Raw genomic sequence first — 14,480 nt, 5'->3', positions numbered from 1 at the left:
AGGTGACATCTAGACGGTTATCAATATTAGTTAGTCAGCCATGCCAAACAGTCTTGAGTGGCAACAAATCTGCCCAATTAGCTGATTTGCATTCCATACACCCACTACTTTCAACACACCCACTCACCCATACTCCGGTCACCATATTGGGCTGCAGCTACCCTTACTTGGAGCAAGCAGCAGACCGCTCAACATCACAACAAGTTGGCTATTATGAACTGAAAGACTTTAGGCATTGCACCCTGTCCATAGGGCTCTGGTCAAAAGTACTGCACTATATAGGAAATAGGGTGCCATTTGGGACAGTACCCAGTTCATGCCATGGTTAATATGATAAGCATAGTCTGGCATTTTGATTTGGGGCTGGCTAAAGACATGAAAGGAAATTATTCAGCCTAAAGCATGAATGTTGCTGCATTTCTCTCCATAGGCTTCACATACCAATATAAGACTACCGGTAAGTACACATCATCATGGCAGTGGCCAGATTGGATGAGGCAATGGGTATAGGCCAGTTGCTTTGTCAGTCTTTCAACAGAGTTATGTATGAATGTTATGTTTTACTCCAAGGTATTAAAAAAAAAGTCACTGAGGTCAATTTAAGCACTGACTTGTCTTGGGTTACGTTCCAAATGACACCCAGGGAATAGGGTGCCATTTGGAACATATTCTTGCTTTGCTTCTGGTAATAGCATCCAAGATAAATAGCTACTCCTCAAAGCTTATCCACCAAACGTACTGACATTGACACCTTTTAGAGCCAGATAAACAATCCAAGGCTATATCCTCATCCCAAGGAGATTAACCTGCTCAGCGAGAACATAGGTATGCAGTCTCTCCAGTCCACTGTTGGGTTCACAGAGAAAATGTTTTTCGCCAAAATGTCTAGTTTGTTATGGCAAAGTAGTATTTTATACTGCAGGGGAGGCAAAGTGGTATTTTATACTGCTGGGGAGGCTAAAGGAACAATATGCAAACCTATACAAATATGTAGCCACTGTATTACATTAAATTGACAATAATATGAATAAAGCCAGGTTATAATTCACCTATTCACCCACTGTGTTCAAGCCATCAATAATGCTGTACCTTTCAAACAAATGAAATGTAACTGAAAGGCTAATTATAATGTTGCATGGAGACTGCACATTCAACTCGTCTCACCTTGATGACAAACATCAACCCTGCTGTCTGTCTTTGTTAGTTTACTTGCCGTGGTATTTTTCCACTTGCAGGGAAGACGCCCCCATGTAGCTAACTTCACCTCTAACTAGCTACGTATCGCTTGTTTCCCCTACGTAGCTCATAGCTGGAGTTCAGAAGTGATCAAGCGCTATTCCTCAGCCGACCATTGCAGCGAGCAGTCAGAAGCCAGTCGTGTCTCTCTCCGAGGCCGGATGGTAAAATCCAACCTCCAGCGGATCTTAAACAGTCATTGCTTTGCTCGCGAGAAAGAAGGAAAACCACAGTTCTGTACTACAATGGCGGATTTAAGTAGTAACGTTAATATTTGTGACATGATTGGCAAGTAAGTGAAGACGGGAGAAAATAGCGAAGTGAAGTGGGGGATGGTGCTTTTTTTCAGTGACGAGGAAGTAGCCACTAATATAAACTGGGATTTAATTTCTTATGACGTAAAATATTTATATTTGTCCACAACTGGTTAGCTAGATAAGTAATCGATGAAACATATCCTACATTTAATTTGGAGTGAAGAATTAGAACGTTATTGTTTAAGGTTAGTCCTCTCTATTAGCTTATTCTAAGCTAGCTAGCCCGAGGCTAAAACCTAGCTACATTATCAAGGTCCTCTAGGAAGCCTAGCTATATCCATCACCACGTTTTTTTTATTTTTTTTTAAACGGAACACCTCAACCATTTTATTTCCATTTGTTTCAATGGTTGCCAATGACGTCGTTTTGTAGTTTAGCTAGATGAGATGAGTTAACGTTAGCTGTGTAACTAGCTTGCCACCTGAAAGCATAGCATCGTCAGGTAGCTAGCTACCGTTGACTCGCAGGTCAACGAGTTAAAAGGCCCCGAAATGAAACGGTCATTAGAATGGCTTGTTTCATGAGTGAGCAACTTGAAACGGAAGAAACACGCGGAATCCACGTCCATTGTAACCTTTTCTCTAAACACAATTGATTATTAATCAAAAGGCCCAAGTGACGCAACGTCATTCCTCCATTTTTGACGTCACAAACTCTTACGGTTACATTGTAACGTTATACCGTTATACTATTCGTCCCTCAAAATGATGCACCCAAAACATTATTGGAGTCATATTGTCAAAGTATTGTTGAATTAATCAGCCAACCCCTATGAATGAATTAAATAATTGTGCATATCTACGTGGGATTAATTCATTATTACATGTGCTATTTATACGTTTGACTTGTAGCGATCATTGGCAGTTTTTTGACCAAGTTAATTTGTCATCGGGCAGATACGCAGTTTAGATTGGGCACGTTTTTCCTCGTCGTGCACGTTTTCCCCATCGTGGTGCATTCCGAGTATTTTCGGTGAGCCGGTTCCCAAACGGCTCTTTGTTCAAAATGCTTGAAAATTGACCTAGCTAGAACCCTGGAAAGAGTACAGATATCCAACGTATAGCCCAAAAGGTAAGCTATCAGATCGTGAAATGCGCGTTCAAATAAAATGTTCCCTTGCGAGGACCAGATTGACACGCTCTCCCCACTATTTATTGTTTAGGCGGTGAGGGTTCACCCTCTTTTTAGCTAATTATTTTGTAATTTATCTGCAGAAAAACGTCTTTTTTTTCTTTTTTTTTTTGATCAAACGGCAGTAGTTGCAGTCAGGGAGCCAAATGAATGGCTCTTTCACCGATACGTTCACCAAAAAAGACCTGTTCAAAAAGAGTCGTTCGTTCGCGAATGACCCATCCTAGTGCCCTCCTGATGCAAGGCAGCCTCCAGATGTCCCCTTCGAAGGGCGTTAGGCAACCTGCCGTGTGCCATTTAATGCTATCCATCACATACATGGTGGATTATGTTTATTCGTGATGTAGTTTTGCCTTGGAATAATACAATTTGTTTAGGTTATAGGGCAAAATATGTCACACTGAAGCCATATCAAATTGTATTGGCCACATACACATATTTAGCTGATATTGCTGGTTTAGCAAAATTATTGTGTTCCCGAGCTCCAACAGTGCAGTAGTTTCTAACAATATATAAATAATAGATTGAGCAATGTCGGAGTGGCACCGACTAAAATACAGTAGAATAGAATACAGTATATATAAGATGAGTAAAGCAGTATGTAAACATTATTGAAGTTAACAGGTGATTCCAAGTCTATGTACATAGGGCAGCAGTCTCTTAAGGTGCAGGGTTGCATAACCAGGTGGACGCCGGCAATGATGGCTATTTAATAGAAGCTATTTTTCAGTCTCTTGGTCCCAGCTTTGATGCACCTGTACCGACCTCGCCTTTCGATGAGTATCACAATTATAAAGGGAGGTGGTGAACTCACATAGCCTACATGCAGTAGTGGTGTGTGGGTCAAATCAACCCAGAGAAAACAATTAAAGCCATATTACATCCTATGTGTTGTGATAAAGCATTTCGCTACACCCACAATAACTGCTAAATATGTGTATGTGACCAATACTATTTGTGACCGTGATATATAGGCCTAAGGCCGAGACAATAAGAAGACCCAGTGGTAGAGTAAATGAAACCACACCTTTTGTTTCATCACAAAACCGGAGAGCAACCTCTGTTTGGTACAGTCCACAAAGCATATTGCATGTAACAAACAGTTACGTGACCTACATTTTCGGACTATTAAACAACTATCGATTTAGATAGAGTTACCGCAAGTCGCAAAGAGAACTGGAGCTGCCTCGACTATTCCAGCTCCATTTCAACTTCATCATCGAATCACTTATGCTTAGTACAGTGACAACTAAAAAATGCCTAAAACAATTTGGTCCAATCAACGTAAGCCAGATATGATGTGGATGTCTGTGGTTCTGATTTCTGTGTATTTGTGCAAAAAGAAAAAACATGTTGACTCACCCTACTTGTATGGAAACATCAATGCCATCCTCTGCCTTTTCATGTTGACGAAATGTCTATGACTCAGTTATACAGCACATGCTTTTATTTTTTGTTGTCCTAGGATACCTGGCTAAAATGGTTGCTCGCTAGCTTAACTTCCTTTCAAGGGCATAAATGTGCCAGGCGAGCTAGCATTAGCTTACTACATCGAGCACATATTGAATTTACATTCCCTCAGGCCAGGAGCACAATGTATGAGTTTATGTTTGGAGCAAAATCGCTGTTATAATCATTGGTCAGTACAGAGAATGAAGTAAAACCAAATCACGATCTCCATCCATGGCTAATTTAGGAAAGGGCCAATTTTAACTAGCTAGCTAGACACCAGAGGACAACGATGAAACAATTTTTACAAAAATCTCCTCTCGATGACGATTTGCTGTAGATGTGATTGGAGTGAAGCCAAATCCAAACTGTCTATCCTTGACACTTTATTTTTTTGGTGCGCCAGGACCATTCACAGTTGAGCGCACACAGTTTAGCTCAACACCGATTGTCTATTTTGTACTTCTTCTTTTTTTTTTATCAAGGGAGGCCAAATGCTCACTGGTTTCCATTGCATTCAATGCTACAGGTGGCGGCAATGTCATACTCTTTTTGACCAGACAGCATCAGATAGATGGCTTACAGAGACAGAGGGGCTCTATTTTGCTCACTCTGATGCTTTCTCTGGTGAGATACATTAAGCTTCCTGTGAATTGAAGGAACATTTATGAAACAGAGATACGAAAGAGACAATTGTATGGTTTTTTTTCCTGGTACATTGTTTGGGGGGAAGCCGGGCTTCACTTGGCATCCATGAATACACGCCACTGCCTACATGGACAACAGTTCCAACTATAATGCGCTTTGAGGGTGAATTAAATCACACAATCAGTATTTTGGTTACCAATTTTACTTGCACTTGATACGTTGGCCTGTATTGCACCAAATAATTAAAATACACTGGGGAACACACGATTTAAGAGTCCTATTGCAATCAAAAGCTTAAAAACAACCATTAAAGATTAATATGTGTGTCTCCCTGTCCAGCCTGTCCCTACACTGTTGTAGTACCCGCGGTCCGGGGCCTCTGTGGTGCTCCTGATGCCCCTCTCCCACCCCTGAAGATCCCAGGTGGGCGAGGGAATGGTCAACGGGATCACACTCCTTCAGCTCGGCCGCTCTACTCTGTGAGTACATACACACATTTAACAACGCTCATGCAAATGCAACCATAATATAATCTTTCATATTATACATACTCCTCTGACACATCAGGACATGACACACACTCATTGCATACTGCAAAAATATATTTAAGATATTACAATTTAAAGCTGCATATGTAACTTTTTGGGCGTCCTTACCAAATGCACATAGAAATGTGACTTATAGATATGTCATTCTCATTGAAAGCAAGTGTAAGAAGCGGTAGATATGTTCTATGTGCTCTATTTCTATGATTCCTGTTAAGTTTCGTTTGTCTTTTACATTCGGTTTTGTACACCAGCTTCAAACAGCTAAAATACAATATTTTTGGTTATTGAAAAGACACTACATGACCAAAAGTATATGTGGACACATGCTCGTCGAACATCTCATTCCAAAATATGGAGTTGGTCTCCCCCTTGCTGCTATAACAGCCTCCATTCTTCTGGGAATGCTTTCAACTAGATGTTTGAACATTGCTGCAGGGACTTGCTTCCATTCAGCTACAAGAAAATTAGTGAGGTCGGGCACTGATTTTGGGCAATTAGGCCTGGCTCGCAGTCGGCGTTCCAATTCATCTCAAAGGTGTTTGATGGGGTTAATTAAGTTGAGGGCTCTGTGCAGGCCAGTCAAGTTATTCCACACCGATCTCGACAAACAATTTCTGTATGGACCTCACTTTGTGCACTGGGGCATTTTGATGCTGAAACAGGAAAGGGCTGTCCCCAAACTTTTGCCACAAAGTTGGAAGCACAGAATAGTCTAGAATGTCATTGTATGCAGTAGCGTTAAGATTTCCCTTCACTGGAACTAAGGGGCTTAGCCCAAACCTTGAAAAACAGTCCCAGACCATTATTCCTCCTCCATCAAACTTTACAGTTGGCACTATGCATTGGGGCAGGTAGCATCTCCATCTGCCAAACCTAGATTAGTCTATCGGACTGCCAGACGGTGAAGCGTGTTTCATCACTACAGAGAACACGTTTCCACTGCTCCAGAGTCCAATGGCGGCAAGGTTTACATCACTCCAGCCGGCGTTTGGCATTGCGCATTGTGATCTTAGGCTTGTGTGCAGCTGCTCGTCCATGGAAACCCATTTCATGAAGCTCCTGACAAACAGTTATTGTGCTGACGTTGCTTCCAGAGGCAGTTTGGAACTCTGTAGTGAGTGTTGCAACCGAAGACAGTAAGCTTGTGTGGCCTACCACTTCGCGGCTGAGCCGTTGTTGCTCCTATACGTTTCCACTTCACAATCACAGCACTTACAGTTGACCGGGGCTGCTCTAGCAGGGCAGAAATTTGACAAACTGACTTGTTGGAAAGGTGGCATCTTATGACCGTGACACTTTTTAAAAGTCACTGAGCTCTTTGATAAGGCCATTTTACTGCTAATGTTTCTTATGGAGATTGCATGGCTGTGTGCTCGATTTATATACACCTGTCAGTAATGGGTGTGGCTGAAATAGCCGAATCCACCAATTTGAAGCGGTGTCCACATACTTTTGTATATATACTGTATTTCACAGCGGTTAAGATGTTACAATGGTTCTCTACATAGCTTGTTTGGTCACACAAACTGAAATTAGGAAAACTATTAGAATTTTAGTGGTTTCTGCGTATTTCACCTTTAACCAGTCGAGCTGACAGGCGTCTTGCAAGGTTTTAACTATGGCTTTAGTCATCAATCTAGCAAGAGGGCAGTATCTTATTCATGAAGTGTGTTTCCCCCCCTAGAAAACTAGACCTTTGGCTTTCACCTTGAATTGCTTATTTATGTCTGAGAAAAAAACAACACTTTTCAACAATAAAGTACACATATGATCTAGTTCACGAAAGTATAATAAAACATATACAAATATATGATAAAACAACATTTTTAATAATAAACTTCATAATGTGTCCTTATATACAGCACCAGTCAAAGGTTTCGACACACCTACTCATTCCAGAGCTTTTCTATATTTTCTACATTGTAGAATAATAGCGAAGACATCAAAACTATGAAACTAACCAAAAAAGTGTTAAACAAATCAAAATGTATTTTATGTTTCTTCAAAGTAGCCACACTTTTCTTTGATGACAGCTTTGTACACTCTTGGCATTCTCTCAACCAGCTTCACCTGCAATGCTTTTCCAACAGTCTTGAAGGAGGTCCCACATATGCTGAACACTTGTCTTGTTAGCTGCTTTTCCTTCACTCTATGGTTCAACTCATCCCAAACCATCTCAATTGGGTTGAGGTCGGGTGATGGTGGAGGCCAGGTCATCTGACGCAGCACTCCATCACTCTCCTTCTTGGTCAAATAGCCCTTACACAGCCTGGAGGTGTGTTGGGTGTGTTTGTTGAAATCAAATGATAGCCCCACTAAGTGCAAACCAGGTGGGATGGCGTATCGCTGCAGAATGCTGTGATAGCCATGCTGGTTTTTATTTAATTTTTTATTTCACCTTTATTTAACCAGGTAGGCTAGTTGAGAACAAGTTCTCATTTGCAACTGCGACCTGGCCAAGATAAAGCATAGCAGTATGAGCAGACAACACAGAGTTACACATGGAGTAAACAATTAACAAGTCAATAACACAGTAGAAAACAAAGGGGGAGTCTATATACAATGTGTGCAAAAGGCATGAGGAGGTAGGCGAATAATTACAATTTTGCAGATTAACACTGGAGTGATAAATGATCAGATGGTCATGTACAGGTAGAGATATTGGTGTGCAAAAGAGCAGAAAAGTAAATAAATAAAAACAGTATGGGGATGAGGTAGGTGAAAATGGGTGGGCTATTTACCAATAGACTATGTACAGCTGCAGCGATCGGTTTAGCTGCTCAGATAGCTGATGTTTGAAGTTGGTGAGGGAGATAAAAGTCACCAACTTCAGCGATTTTTGCGATTCGTTCCAGTCACAGGCAGCAGAGTACTGGAACGAAAGGCGGCCAAATGAGGTGTTGGCTTTAGGGATGAACAGTGAGATACACCTGCTGGAGCGCGTGCTACGGATGGGTGTTGCCATCGTGACCAGTGAGCTGAGATAAGGCGGAGCTTTACCTGGCATGGACTTGTAGATGACCTGGAGCCAGTGGGTCTGGCGACGAATATGTAGCGAGGGCCAGCCGACTAGAGCATACAAGTCGCAGTGGTGGGTGGTATAAGGTGCTTTAGTGACAAAAGTTAAGTGTGCCTTGAATTTGAAATAAATCACATACCTTGGCACCAGCAAAGCACTATCACACCTCCTCCTTGCTTCCCGGTGGGAACCACACATGCGGAGATAATCCGTTCACCTACTCTGCGTCTCACAAAGACACGGCGGTTGGAACCAAAAAATTTGGATTCATCAGACCAAAGGATGAGACCTCATCAGACCTGGTGTTATTTCCATTGTTCGTGTTTCTTGGCCCAAGCAAGTCTCTTCTTATTGGTGTCCTCCTGTAGTGGTTTCTTTGCAGCAATTCGACAACGAAGGCCTGATTCACGCAGTGTCCTCTGAACAGTTGATGTTGAGATGTCTTGGGCTGCAATTCCTGATGCCGGTAACTCCAATGAATCGCGACGGCACTTGAAAAATTCCTGAAACTTTCCAGATTGACTGACCTTCATGTCTTAAAGCAATGATGGACTGACGTTTCTCTTTGCTTATTTGAGCTGTTCTTGCCATAATATGGACTTGGTCTTTTACCAAATAAGGCTATCTTCTGTATACCACCCCTACCTTGTCACAACACAGCTAAATTAGTAGGTGTGTCCCAACCTTTGACTGGTACTGTAGTTATAATTTGTTTTAGGAACATCTACACACTATTTCACCTTTTATTACTTTAGATTTGTGAATGTCAAAATCAACATTTGGGCCATTTAAACAGCATGCATCCCTCCTATAGACAAGGGGATAAGGACTATGTAAAGGGGTCAATTTTTGACGTTCTGAGCGTATGCAATATGTCTGCCTCCGACGTAAAACAAATGTTTGACTTCCACGCAATTACTTATTTTAGGTCTAGAAGTGCGTTGGTTGCATTTTTTTTAATCATAGAGCTATGAAACATATGTCATTTAGATCACCATTGCTTGAGACATTCAGCAATTGCTTTGCCATGTCTGAGCCGTTACGCAGTCGAGCACGCACATGTGAGCGCCATTATGCGCGTGTTGATTTTTGTCCATCTGCACCAGACTCGATCAGGGCTCGCAGGTTGAAATATCGAAGCGCACTCTGACCCAACTAATATTAATTTGGGCACAGGTCGAAACACATGAAACATTCATGGACATTTAGCTAGCTATCTTGATGTTGCTGGCTAATTTGTCCTGGGATATAAATAATATAAACAAAACATTTTATATAGCGAGTGTGCCCTCTCTGGTAATGGCATGTGCGCTTTAGCCAACAGCCTTGCAGATACAGTGCGGGTATAGCCTACATAATTAAATTATTATGGACAAAAGAGCGAGATCAGTTTTATTTGTCAAACAAGCATCAATGATCATGTCAACTGAATAAGACCCATCAATATTTATTGGAAAGGAGCATCAAGCTCATCGCCTCCACTTTCACCAACCTGTGACGGTCGTAACTTGTTTCATCTGTACCCTAATAAACTGCATGCTTTCCCAACGAGTCGTAGTGGGAGGACCACACATGTCATCATGTGACTCGAAGTTTACTTCGATATGGTGGTTATTGTAAAAAGTATTTACGCAGTGTTTCCACCAACATTTCTCAGACACAAGAAGATCCCACCTTGTCTATAGCATATTTTGTTTAGTCAACATTTGGAAAGTTGGCTGAAAAATGTTCTGTTTCCATCATGATAAACTTAAGCAAATTCAATACATTTAGTTGCTTCCCTATTAAGGTCAATATTCGGTAGGATACGCTGACTAGCGAGGTGAGAGTTGGTCACTTTCGTCACTGCTTGGCAAGCCTCAATGTCCTAGGAAAGGTAAGCTCGGAAATCCTTTGGTTTAATTGTCCCGATGCGATACCATGGATATATATAATCACGTTGCATGATTTATGAATGGCAAAGGGGTATAGGAGGTCGACTTTATTCAGGCAGTTTGACACCTTTTATAAACTAGTCAACACTTGCTGTTCAGTTGTCAATTATAGCATACTATGCGCCACGACTCTGTGTGGCTGGCTATGTGAAACACAAAATAAAAAACATTTCCTAGAAAATAATAGTTAGGCTAAATCGTGGATTTCAACTCATTGTTACCACATTACATGGGACGTGCAAATTCACAAGCATCATGCTCTCTCCCTCCTCCATGTAAATCAATTTGGCTGAAACCAACCACAGCGCCTGCACATTGTACTGGGAGGCGATCAGGCGGCAGAAGTGAGTTTCCCAGTCATCGCTTGCTTTGTGACCGACAGGCGCTATCGATAGGTTGCTGAACGATACACATCTTCTACTCTAGCGGGAGAGGGGTCGACAAGCTAGCCAATTGAAACTTTTAAATGAAAAGTACCCTAATTTAGTATGAAGTGGAAAAGGTAGCCAGCTGAAAATCAGTCTGGTACCGGCTGATTAGCTGAGGACCGGCACGAATGGAAAATGCTGTTACTCATTTATAATTATTTGGTTGGCCGAAACCTCTACCGAGCCCTTTTAGAAGCTGTTAGCCGGATTTGCATATAAAGTGAAGTACTGCTTGAAATTAAAATAGATATCACTTTTCAATTGCAAAAATGTTGTTGGTGTGCCCTAGTGAACACAATCCTGAAGTCACCCAGGGAGTTGGTTCATTAATGATCCCTTCTTCAAGTGAATTGATTGATTAACGCTCCCTCCTTCCCATTTTGGTTCTCTAGGACCGGAAGTTGACTGTGACAGAGGAGCCGGCGGGGAACGGTCGCCCCGGGATACTCCGCTTCCAGAGCCGCCCCACTGTTTCCAAGGTGATCCACTGGGGCGCTGTGCTGAGCGGGAACGCTCTGTATGTGGAGATACCGATGGACCCGCTCCCCGAGGGCAGCAAGGAGAGGTGTGTGCCTGTGCTCTGTATGTGAAAGTGTGTGTATAATCTCATGTTGTCTAATTAGCCCTGCCTACCTCTCTCTCTCTCTACAGTTTTGCGGCTCTTTTAGAGTATGCGGAAGAACATCTTGAAGTTGTCAGCGTGTTCGTCTGCTTTTACAAGAATAGAGATGATCGCGGTATGATAAGCGTGTCCACCAAACCTATGATCTCAATAGATAAGCATCCACACAGTGAGCTCAAAGTATTGGGACAGTAACATGTTTTTTTATTTCATTTATTTTACCCCTTTTTCTCCCCAATTTCGTGGTATCCTCTTGATTCAGAGGGGTTGGGTTAAATGCGGAAGACACATTTCAGTTGAATTCCGTTGTACAACTGACTAGGTATCTCACCCCCCCCCCCTTTAGGAGACCAAACGTTTTGGGGCAAATTCACTTGTATGTGTATTAAAGTAGTCAACGTTTAGTATTTGGTCCCATATTCCTTGCACGCAGTGATTACATCAAGCTTGTGACCTGACAAACTTGGAGGCATTTGCTGTTTGTTTTGGTTGTGTTTCAGATTATTTTGTGCCCAAAGAAATGAATGATAAATAAACTAGTGTGCCATTTTGGAGTCACTTTTATTGTAAATAAGAATAGAATGTTTCTAAACACTTCTGCATTAATGTGGATGCTACCATGATCACGGATATGCCTGAATGAATTGTGAAAAAATTGCAGACATAAACATCCTACCTCCCAAAATGCCAACCTCCCCTGTTATTGAAATAATGAGAGGTCAAGTATGTCTTGGGGGTATGATATTTGTGCATCTAACTTTCTCACTCATCATTATTCACGATAAAATCAGGAATATCCCAAATAACAAAATGTGTCACTGTCCCAATACTTTTAGAGTTCACTGTTTATGATGGAAGGTCGTCCTTGATGGTATTTCTTCTAATATGTGTCTTTGTGTGTCCCCACAGCTAAACTTGTGCGCACATTCAGCTTTCTGGGCTTCGAGATAGTGAAACCGGGCCATGCCCTTGTCCCACTCCGACCTGACGTTTTCTTCATGGCCTACAACTTCGACAAGGACTCCTCCTCCGATGAGGATTAGCTCTGACCCCTGTGGGGTGTTCCAGGAAACAGAATCATCAATTTAGCCAGCTAACTTTGATAAACAGCCAGATATAGGCACATCTTTTAGATTTTTCTGGTGTATTCAGAAAGCTAAACCCGAGCACGGGTTTATTGGTTAAGTCAGTCATACCATTTCAATTCTATATTCTAGGAAAGATGAAGTCATTTCCAAATGTTTAGTTAAGACATTTAGCTGATTAAGTAACACATTGATCCTGCTTATTGGAACAGCCCCCTGCCTAGCATGGATCCCAACTTGAATTATGCTGTTTCCACTATTGTTTCACAAACTGTTTCAATGAAGAGATGGTTCAGCCAGACTGAAGTCTGATGGCCATGCTGTGATGACCACAATTGTGAAGTGAAACAATTGTGTGAAACGGAGCAATTCAGTTTGGGATCCAGGCTTACCCCTTACCCACTGCTCCACCAAACCCCACTCTCCTGTGTGACCCAAGTGCTTACAGCCTTCCATGCTTTTGTTCAAAGGAAGTGGATGATTAGTTTCGATATTGTATCCCCCAGTTTCACAGCTTGGCTGACATTTCTCTCTCCTCTCTCTTTCACCCCTTTAAGTTCTTTATTTAGCTTTCATTGGTATTTTGTTCATTACTTAAGAGGGAACCATGTTTTTACGGACTTTGAGCATATTGCAATTCTCATAACTATTATCATCAACCGATTGTCTTGTTTTATTCTTGTGTTGATAGGCGGAAGGAGGATTTTTTTTTCCCTTGAATGTAAAAAAAAAAAACACAGCATCAGGTTTACGCTTGGGTACTCCAGCTTTTAATTTGATTGGCTAAGATATATGCTTTTATTTCATTAGCTATATTCGATAAGCTTTTTATTTCATTGGCTAAGCTATAAAAACATTTCCGCCCCACCTTTGTGACAAACCTTTTGATAATAAAGCACTCAAGTCCTCTGACAAATGTTGTAATGTGTGTAAACATTGCTGTTAAGCAACAACAACAAAAAGCTCCAATATTGGTATTTCATTGCTGGATAATAGCCCTTTAAACTTTAGCACATGTGAATGCTGTTATGTGTAACTGGTTTGAGTGCTTCAATTTGAGAAGTAAATATCATGTAAAATGATGGATTGATTGGTTCAAAGCAACCCCCAAAAAACGTCAAGTCCTTTTTGCTTTTCTTTCATGTATATCTGAAAATGATTGTACCATTGTTTGGATAAAATTGCTGTGATGTTTCGATTTTTTATTTTTTGGACTAGCATTCCGTTTAACTTTTTGATTCTTCGTGGAGTTTAAGTTTGATGTTCACCTTGCATAGTGGTACCTATTGTGCTCCTGTGATAATAAAAGTAAGAAAAATAGCATTGCCTCCTTGTCTCCAATACATCATCTTATGGATTTTTTTTTCCCTTCTCCCTATTCTGCAAAGTCTTGTTCTTTGTTAATGCACTTTACATTTAGATGTGACACATTTGCATGATTATGGGGCAGTGGTTCTTATTCCAGAAGTTGACAAGTTGAATGCTAGTTACTCTTCAGTATTTCTTTGCAATAACACATTTGGACAGTTCAAACATCTCTGATCTTATGCCACAAATTGGTGTTGACAAATCCAAGCTTGTGCCAATACTTGGGCAAAAGATCAGAATTGGGCTCCCTGTGTAACGCAGCTGTAGTTGTTCAAATGGTTTCCATGGCTTAAATCAATTAGTCTTTGCTGTATCAATTGCTTTGGAGGAAGAGGGTCAAGGTCCACTCCCTTCGGGCCTTCCGATGCATTTTGAGGATGTGTAGAATCAAGAGATTGAGAAAAGGCCCTTGTCTGCACACTAGGGCTACATCCCCCCCCCCCCCCCCCATGGATTTTAAAGTAATGAACTGGTGTGAAGAATGTGGTTGAAATGCCAGCTAGTCCAATGCTTTTAAATGCATACTAGTGCACACTTCAGGAGAAGGGTAGAGAATCAGAATTACAGCCCTAGTAATGTTTGTGCAGTAAGCGAAATAGTGTACTATTGGAGACTTGAAGTGTAATATGTTACTCCACTAGGGGGCAGCTCATCACAAGGTCAATAACAATGTTCCTCGTTATCACCTGCACCAT

At 41.4% G+C, this 14,480-nt stretch overlaps 1 protein-coding gene across 1 annotated transcript; it reads left to right on the top strand.

The window, feature by feature from the left end:
• The first annotated feature begins 1,359 nt into the window (after nucleotides 1–1,359).
• oaz1b (ornithine decarboxylase antizyme 1b) lies at nucleotides 1,360–12,456 on the top strand. The gene is given in 5 exon segments (NM_001142780.1): nucleotides 1,360–1,528; nucleotides 5,121–5,260; nucleotides 11,103–11,275; nucleotides 11,362–11,447; nucleotides 12,242–12,456. Coding segments are annotated over 5 exon segments (663 nt in total). The 5' UTR covers nucleotides 1,360–1,397; the 3' UTR covers nucleotides 12,376–12,456.
• The last annotated feature ends 2,024 nt before the right edge of the window (nucleotides 12,457–14,480 follow it).

This window comes from Oncorhynchus mykiss, chromosome 5, assembly GCF_057628025.1.
Source record: "Oncorhynchus mykiss isolate SJ-2025 chromosome 5, ASM5762802v1, whole genome shotgun sequence".
Classification (NCBI taxonomy): domain Eukaryota; kingdom Metazoa; phylum Chordata; class Actinopteri; order Salmoniformes; family Salmonidae; genus Oncorhynchus; species Oncorhynchus mykiss.
This window is presented reverse-complemented; position numbering and strand designations above follow the sequence as displayed.